Genomic DNA, 9591 nt, shown 5'->3' with positions numbered 1-9591 from the left:
AATACCTTTATTTTTCATTCAAGTATGTATATATGGAGTTATTAATTTTAGATTTTATGTGGCAAAATGATTGTTGTATTCTTATAACTTGAAAAATTACATGCAGTTGCCAAATGAATGCATATTAAGTACTGCCATTGTGTTTTTAATTTCTGGGTTGTGGGGAAGGAGGAAAGGAGATTTCATATCTAAAAGTCAGCTAATTTTTCTTAAAAACAAGACACCTTTTATTAAAGTGATATTTTAGATATTCTCACCTCTTCCCCTATGTCACCCTAAACCCCTCTTCTTTGTTTCCAAAGCACTTAGAGCACTGAGTGCAATTATAGTCCTAAAACGGGGCAGGCTGCAGTATATGCTTGTTTAATGAATTAAACTTTCTTCAGATGTCTTTATTTCCCACTAGATTTCATGTCCTAGAAGACAGGTACATTTTGTTATCTGTAGTGTGTGGCACACACTGATATTTAATGTTTTTGGCTTGGGAGGGAAATATATATATACACTTGATTTATTTAGAAGCAGTTTACAAAATGTGGGTATTATATCAAATTAACATCTAATTAGTATATATAAAGTTTAACTTTTAAAATTCATCTAGAAACTAAGAAAAGAACATGTCTGTTAAAATTGGTAAAATTTCTTCTAGGCATGTGTAGAATATATTCCCATGATAATGGGTTTTTCTGAATTCCCAAAGCAGATTTTTAAAGAGAAACAACAGGATTTTTAAACTTTAGAATGTTGTCTTTTTTGAATCTCATTTTCATAAAAAGAGAAACTACATGCAAAAATGATTTTGAAATTACATGTGATTAGCTTTATACAAGAGGGGTCAAAGTTTTCCACACAAATCTTTCATGGAAACATTTTTGCAAGTTAATTCAGATAATATGTTTCATTCTCAATCAAACATATAGTTTATTGTGTCAAGTACATTGTAGATATGTATTTAAAGTCACCTGTTACTTTTGGAAGAGTAATCTTAATAGCACCTTTTCTTTTTTAAAAATCGAAATATCCCTTTGAATAGTTTTCTTTCTCACTACTTAACTGTTAGAGGTGTGTATGTCATCTTGGGGCATACAATTAACATTGTAAAACAATGGTATTTTATTTTAAAGTTAGTAAGTTCAAAAGTGGGTCAGAAATTATACTTCTGTCAGTAAAAGTAATCTTCCATTTTTGCCATATTTTACATTTGAATTACTAACAATTCTTTTCAGTTTTATGATTAATCTATGTTACATTTCTCCATTTAAAGACTTCTAAAAAGAAAGCTAGAATAAAGAGCAAAGATCTAGCTTCTTTAGTTTGTCCAATTTCAGATATAAAGTAAGAATTCTATATTGTGTTTTATCAGGAACAATACAGTTTTATCAGGAACAACACAGACACTGTTAATGACAAATACTCAGAATCTACAGTTAAAAATAATTTATATTCCATTTAACTTAAGTTTTCAAACTTTGAGGTGTTCCATAAGTAGACTGTCATGTTTACAGGTTTAGACTTTTTTTTCACTATTGGGCTCTTATCTCAACACTTTTAAAGTGGAAAATACACAGTAAAAACAATTCCTAAAAATGGCAGCTGTAGTTGCTTAGGAGTTCGAATTGCTAAAGGACTGAAACCAAACATAGAACCTTTTAGTTTTAAGGGGATTTTTTTTTTCATAATGCAACAAGGAACTGAAAATTACAATGGTTTGTTTGCCATTTTAATTATTTGTCCAATCTGTCCCCCTCCCATCTCTAAATTAGTACACACCAAAACTTTAATTTTAAAAGACCTGTTTCCTTAGGGAAACATGAGAATCACTGTTAGACTTGATATCTCAGGGTTAAGTAAAGGGATTGTGGGTATTACTGGCTTCTGAACTTCGAAGCAAAAGACATGCACCTGTTCTGGGGGTAGCAGGGATCCCACTGAACATACTTATTCTTCTTTCTGATTGCTGGTTCATTCCACAACTGTTTGGGGCTTCAGAAAACACCAAAACTTCATCAGAGAGCTCAAGTCAGAGTGAGATTTCAAAGATTATTATATAGGACTTATCCCAAATATGAGAACCAGCTAAATTTGCATGTTTCCTTCTATTAAAGAAGAGACATCAAGAGGTTTCCTGTCTTGGCACTACTCAGCAGCAGCTGTGACTATCCCCCTGACATCTGGCGAAATTGTAGTTTCTGATGGAGGAACATTTAAAGTTGACACCTGTCATTGAAACATTTGGTATACAGTTTTCAGACCAGCTAGAAACCAGTGATAGACTACCTAACTTTTGTTAAAAGAAACTGGGTAAGAAAGTTATGTCATCTAGAGAAGTCTGATTATGATAGTTTGAATCAAGACTTTTCAGGTAAAGATTCTCTCTCCTTTTCTTTTGGAAACGTCCTTCAGCAACAAATGAAGTCTACATTTAAAAGACAAAAACAAAATTTTTTTTTAATCTCATAAAAATAAGGAAGCAACAAAGTTGGTCGTAATTTGGAAAAGTCATGGAAGATAAGACGTCTATATTGTTTCCTTGTCTGCTTTTCTCATTGAATCTTTAGGACTGCTAATTACATGCGTTCAATACATTATAATTGGGTGTATGAACCGAGGTATCCTGACCCTCTAAGAATCCTCAAACCTGAAATGACCAGTATATAAAAGCTGGACTAAAGGGGAAAATATCCGACTTGAAGGCAGCACTGACAGTAATGTATTTATCAGATAACACAGTGTTAAATGTGAGATTTCTCTCGACTGTCGAATCCCAGGAGACTCCACCGCGGCAGTTTGCTTGTCTCGCCGCACTAGGCTCGAGTTCCCTTGGCTCGTGAGGCTCCCTCCCGTCCCGCTGCAGTCAAGTCTGGGTTCGGTTTGTGAAGTTCTCTGACCTCCTGGAGGACGCCTGTGCCCAGAAGGTGTGACCCTCGACGGCGCACGGCTCCCGCGGCTGCCGGGAGAGCGCCGCGAGTCCGGGGAGCCGCGCAGGAGGAGCTCCCCACCTGAGGCCGCCGACCGCGCCGGGCGCCCAGGCACCGCGCCGTGACGTCACGCTGGGGACTGCGGTTGCCGCGAGACGGCCGCGTTCCGGTTCCGGTCGGTTGCCCGGGAGACGCGGGTACACAGAGCCGCTGCCGTCGGAAGCCGAGCTGTAGCCGCGGTTGCCCGCTCCATAGACTCGCAGGCCTGGCGCTGTCGAGTCAGGCACGGAGGAGCCGGTGACGGGCGCAGAGACGCGGGCGCCATGAGTCAGAGGCAGGTGCTGCAAGGTAGGCCCGGGCGCCCCGACGGGGGAGGGAGGACGGCGGAGCCCGTGGGCCGCGCGAGGCGCTCTCCAGCTTGTGTCTCTCCCCGCAGTGTTCGAGCAGTACCAGAAAGCCCGGACCCAGTTCGTCCAGATGGTGGCGGAGCTGGCGACCAGACCCCAAAACATCGAGACGCTGCAGAACGCGGGTGAGCCCTCAGCCTGCACCCGCGTCGCTCCGCACCCCTGGCCTCTCCTCGCCCGTCGCGCGTCAACCGGGTCCTGCCTCCCTTGCAGCCCCGTTCTCTCCCCAAATCTCCATTCCTGGTTGCCCCAAGCCCTCCTCTCAGCCTCGCCCTTCACCGCATATTCCCAGGCCCTTCGTCGCCCAGTGTCCCCTGGCCTCGCCTCAAGTCCCCGTCTCCTCGCTCCCCTGCTGGCTGGGCTGTCAGGGAGCTGAGGGGTGGGGACGGAGGATGGCGTCCCTAAATTCCCCCAGTCCCCCGCGGAGGCGGTATAAGTGCTCCGTCTCTTTCGCGGCTCTTTGCGGGTCAAGTTTCCGGATGGATATGAGAGAGGCCAGGCATTCCTATTTCCATCTTTATCGCAACTAGGAAAGTGTCAGATTGAAAGTCAAGACCGTACGAATTGCTTGGAAGTCATTTTATGTGAACGTGAACCTACCCTAATCAGCCCCATTCTTCCGGATGCCCTGCGTTTGATCACCTTCGACTTGACTTTCTCACACCAAAGGAATTCCAGAGCGGTTGATACGTTATTTCTCGCCTTGTGTTGGTGAAAGAGCAAAGATATGCTTGAATACTTTTCCAAGAGATTCCAAGTAGGCAAAGACCTACCTTTGAGAAATCTCTAGTGGTGCTCTTATCCCACGTCTTGATCCGAACTTATGTAGATTCTACAGGCAGAGGAGGAATGTGTGTGTTATGTGTGTGTGATTTTCTCCTTACCTTTTCACATAATGGTGGTCCCTTCTCTCTCTCTCTCTCTCAATCCTCTCTGTCTGATTAAGGATGATTCCACCACCACCTGAAGGGAGCATTTTATTGCTGCTGTGTCATGAGAAACCTTTAATTTATGGGTTATGATCTTTAAAACTCATTTAAATTAACATGGAATTAGAAGAGAATTAACATATTTCCAGGGCAAGAATTTTAGACACACTATTTACTCTGGGTTTCTTTGAGGGGAATTGGTACTATGCTAGGTGGAAATTTCTATTGCCACTGGGAGGGATTCTGTGCTTATTCATTGCATGCTTTTATTGGGAGGTGGGAAGGAGTGTAGTTAGAATAGGGAAGGTGTATTTTATAATCACTTTAAAAAGCTATTAATTTTGAGGTAAGTGTACATTCACATGGAGTGGTAAGAAACAATACAGAGAATTTAGGTGCCTCAAAACTGTAGTGTGATCCAGGATATTGACATTGATAACAATCCATCATGGTTTTTTTTATTATTATTATCTTCCCTAGTTTTCTTTGTACTAGTGTGTATATATGTGTGTTTAGGTCTATATAATTTTATACTGGTGTGTATCCATCACCATTATAGTCAGAGATTATCACCACAGGATCTCTTGTCATGCCTTTTTATAATCACACCTACCTCCCTCTTTCCCCTAACTTTGGGCAACCACTCATCCCTTCTCCATTTGAAATTTTCAAAGCTGATCATCTTTTGTTCTACAGTTGTTTCACATGGATCCATTTCCTTTCTTCTGCATGTGTATGTGTGTGCTTGTGTGCATGCACATATATTCTCAAAGTATCCAGCACAGTGCTGGGACATACAGTGTTTCGTTTACACTGACTATGTTAATTTTATTAGCGCATGTTACATTTTTTGAATGCACTTTTTTGAGGGATTGTTTTCCTTCCAGTCCTACTCTTGCTATTTACGAATATTTGATTTTTTGGACAGTATGTATACAGCTAAACAAAAATGTGATTTCTTAAAAAGGGAAAATGATTGACATTATTTTAGAAATTTGATAGCTGAAATATAGATTGTACAGATAACTATTAAGATACAGAATATCATGTTTAATGTAAGAGTGACAGATTATCTCGTCCCCTAAGTATACACTGTAGAATATATAATGGAATTTAATCAGTACGAACAGGCTAAGTCATCACCAAAGTATAAGTGACTTAGATATGACATTCTTAAATAGCCACCTTACAGTGGCTATTTCACTTACAGTCTGACTTAGAAAAGAATGGAATACAAAAGTAATATAGCATAACAGTTTGAAATTATCTCCACTTGGTGAGAGCCTGAGATGGTTAATTTTATGTCAACTTGACTGGACCTTGAGATCTCCAGACAGTTGGCTAAACAGTATTTCTAGGAGTGTCCAGGATGTCTAGGATGGAATGGTAAGATTTTTCTTTCCCCTGAGGAACTTATTTTAACATACTTCATGTTATCTAAATTCAACTTAAGCACCCCTTTAATAACTTTAAATAGAGACAGATATTGAATATTCCAATAGATTTATCCTTTTAATATTAAAAAAACCCTATAAGCTTTGTTATGAAAACTGCTCTTATTAGTCAATTAAACATTTAAGTGGTTTCCTTTTCAAAAATCACTATGGATTTAAGATGCGTCTGAATGAGCCACAGTATGTGTACATAAATTACATATTTTGATCAATTTTTTTCCAGTCAAGTGAATTCATTTTGGTAACATAAGATACTAGTACATTTTATTCCTGACTTTGATATACTGTCTTTATACCAGGGAGAGTTTTGTTTTCTCACTTTTCTCCCTTAATAAACTGTTTAAATAAACATGTATCATGGGTCCAAAATAATGGGAAAAAAGTTTCCATATAGACATCATGATAAATTAGTAGTTCACTTGTTAAGAATTTTTAAATTCATTGACTATGAAAGGAACCTTAAAGGTGAAAATTATCGATGAAGTTTTATTTCATTTAAAAAATCTCTGATCTTTTTCATTGTGTTTTTGATGTGTCAATGAGATAATTTGCTCTATTAATTATGTCCAAAGTAATTTTAAAAAACAGTGTTGCAAGATATCTTCTTCAGAGTATTTGGACAAAAATAGGTTTGACTTACTAGAAAAACTGTGTACAGTGTGTCTATAACCTGGATTTTTTTTCCTCATTGAGATTTTGTTCTTTCTAAATCAAAAGAACATACATGAAAACATTTAAAAGTTTGTTATAAAATCTCATTATGGAGCCTCAAACCCTATAATGTCTGAGCCATTAAATCTTACAGGTATTTAAAAATGAATTTGAATACTTCCCCTCTTTGAATAATTAGTAATACTTGACTGCAGTGCTAGAGATAATACATAGTAACTTGTACCAATTGTAGAATTTCAGCATTTGGAAGTGGTTGTTTAATTATAAAATATAAGAAAGATGTTTTATGGTATATTGGAGTGCCAGGCCACTCTGGTTGTTTAGAAGGTCTTTTAGAATAAGCTAATAAATGCCCCAAGAACTTGATTTTTAAACTGCTTAGCTACGTTAAATAAACTTTTTCTGAAGCAGCTATTTATATAAGAAAAGTAGGGGTAAAGTTTAAAATAATACTTTGTAATATTTTGCTTATAACCTATACCCAAACGGTAAACATGGCAAATCAAAAGTTACGCATATTTTCAAAAGAGTAGGGATAGAAAAGTTTGCCTAACACTTTAAATATGCACCTGTGTGAAGCGAATTTACAAATTGAGTCAATTTATTTGGTTCATAATTCAAGAAAATAAGTAATGCATGTTGACATAAAATGCTTTTAAATTACATGTGTCTGGCACAGGGTGAAAATCTTCAGATTAATGATCTAGCACTTTGGTTTCTATGAGAAGGAAAAGCCTGTGGCAAGCATTTATGATGTATTGAAAACACATCCTGGGAGGTACATGACGCATGATTCTCCTACAAAAACTACTTTTCTAAAGGAATTTAGAACTGAAAAAATAATAAAGCAACTTCAAAAAACTTAATAAGTTACGCTCTTTAAATTTGATGTTTTTCCAATATAAAAGGAATCTTATAGTTCTGAATGTATGATAATTACAGCACTTTTTTTTAGCGGGGGAGTGTTTTTCTTTTTTTAAGGATAGAGATAGGGTTTTTTTTTTTTTTAAGGATAGTGATAGAGGTTTTTCATTTTTTCTTTTTACATATACTTAAGTGGAAAATATTCCAGGGAACTATAAAAATTCTGAACTTGTATGTACCTAGTATGTCCTATAAACAAGATTTTTCAGAGTTTTATTGTGTGTCCCAAGTCATTGTTCCTATGTGGACATTTCCTGTTTAGATATCTAAGCATTGGTACATAAGTAGAAAATAATACAACCAGGCCAAGTGGTACATGAAGCTGAAAGAGTAGGTTCTTGAAATGGCACATTGTGTGGGTTAAATTTTAATGTCACAGATTAAATGGCTTTGAAAAGTTATTTCAGTGTTTTCTAAAAACACTTCACATTTGAATGTTTTTTCAAGGCCCTTGCTCCTCAGACTAGCACCTTTTCCTATACTTTTTTGCCCAATTAATTCCTACTCATTCTTTATAGCTCTATTTAGATGTTGATTCCTCAGGGAGATCTTCCTCGAGCCCTTTCAGTGAGTTATCTCTTATGTTTCCCTGATTATAACATTTCTCTTTCATAGTCCTTATCACAATTGTAATAGTTTAATTTCTCCTTTCTCTACTAACTGTAAGTTCTATGCTTAACATAATGCTTAGCATAGAGCAGATGTTCAGCATGTTTAAAGAGGATGAAGGAAGGAGTAATTATTTTTCTAAGTGTTTTCATATCTCTTAGATTAGATTCTTATAACAGCTCAGGTGAATAGAGTAGGTATCATCTTCACTGTGGTTAAATCTCAAAGAAGGCTGGATAATTGCCCTCATCTCTGAGTGAGTTAGTTGCCGAACTGGGACTAGGACCTGTTTCCGTATTGCTAGCTGACTTTATGCTCTTCCTGTGTTACCTGAGGTATCAGGAAACCATTCATAGATGTTCTAAGAGTTTCGAATAAACCTCAGTGTTAACTTTTTTTTTGGCTGAGCCACGTGGCTTGTGGGATCCTAATTCCCGGACCAGGGACTGAATCCCGGTCATCAGCAGTGACTCTGTGGAGCCCTAACCACTGGACTGCCAGGGAATTTCCACTCAGGGTTCACTTTTAAAGTACGTCATCTGTTCAGGCCTTTGGGTACCAATGACTGTTCAGTAATTGTGTGTAATGACTTTTGAGGTCTCCTCAAGGACCACTGTGGGGCCTTGAGTGGAGGCCCACATGCCAAAGAGTAACTTTAATTGATAAATACCCGGAGATTTGAGGAAATGGAAGTTGTATTTAGCGCTTAAACTGGCCTCAGAGTTCTAGAAGACCTTTTGGCTTCCTCTTAACTTCTAATGAAAGCCTTATCAAACCAGAGGCTCTTTCAAATTACCCAGAGAAAGTGTCTAATCCCCGGGAAGTTGAGCACCAAGAGAGAGTACTTGAGAGAGTTGCTGGACTGACACTTGCCATCGTCAAGAAGAGCACCCGGGAGACCTCGCCCAGAGAGGCCAGCTGCCCTCTGACTGACCGCCGCCCTGCTGGGCTTTTTGAGAACATGTGAAGTAAAGCTCAGTGAAGAAAGAGGTCCTTGATATTTGTTGGTTGATTGATGTGAGCGAATACTTAGCACTTTCTTTTGTTCTTTATTTAATCATACTTTGTGTGAAGCACTTTTTCTTCCACGTTCATGAGGAGCAAAACTTTGGGATTTCTGTTAAGTAGATGTACTGGTCCTAGGAGAAATCCCGGGCCGTACCTTGAGAAAAAAATTGTCCTTGCTTTGTAGTTGGCCTATCTGAACACAAGTCAGACTTACCTAATTTTCAAAGTGAAGTATTGGTTTTGCCAGACACCCCAGGGCTCATAAGGGCGGCTCAATTTAGAATTTATTTTTTAATCAAGTTCTGTTAAAAATCTAGGTGAAAACTAGTGATATTTATGCTTGAGTATGTGTGCCTGTGTTTCCAAAGGAAATGATTTCTGTTCACTTTTCTATATAGTTTAAGTTCTATCTCACTGTTGAGTTAGAATCACTATTTAATTGTATACAAATGCTAGATTACATTAGTTTTCCATGGAACTGTCTTTGTAGATTTAGTCTAATAATATTCCCTCTTTTTTTTTTTTGAGGGCTTGTTTAAAAATAGCTACTTAGACTTTCCCATGACTTTTAAAATCTATCATTGAAGACATTGTGCATTTTGCTGTTATTTTTAAAATATAAAATTATTTTAAAAGATTTTTTTATATGGACCATTTTTAAAGTCTTCAT

General features: G+C 37.9%; 1 protein-coding gene across 2 annotated transcripts in view; it reads left to right on the top strand.

Annotated features, from left to right (window-relative positions):
• The first annotated feature begins 3122 nt into the window (after positions 1-3122).
• The window catches only part of SPAG6 (sperm associated antigen 6), a 58832-nt gene continuing 52363 nt past the window's right edge, over positions 3123-9591 (top strand). For both annotated transcript variants that reach the window (XM_040248581.1, XM_040248580.1), the window contains exons 1-2: positions 3123-3266; positions 3355-3450. In XM_040248581.1, coding sequence (XP_040104515.1) covers positions 3242-3266; positions 3355-3450 — 121 coding nt within the window. In that variant the 5' untranslated portion in view covers positions 3123-3241. The remainder of the gene's footprint in view (positions 3267-3354; positions 3451-9591) is intronic.

This window comes from Oryx dammah, unplaced genomic scaffold (genome assembly GCF_014754425.2).
Source record: "Oryx dammah isolate SB20612 unplaced genomic scaffold, SCBI_Odam_1.1 HiC_scaffold_10, whole genome shotgun sequence".
In the NCBI taxonomy this organism is placed as follows: Eukaryota; Metazoa; Chordata; class Mammalia; order Artiodactyla; family Bovidae; genus Oryx; species Oryx dammah.
The sequence above is the reverse complement of the archived record's forward strand: the minus strand, read 5'-3'. Positions and strand labels throughout refer to the sequence as shown.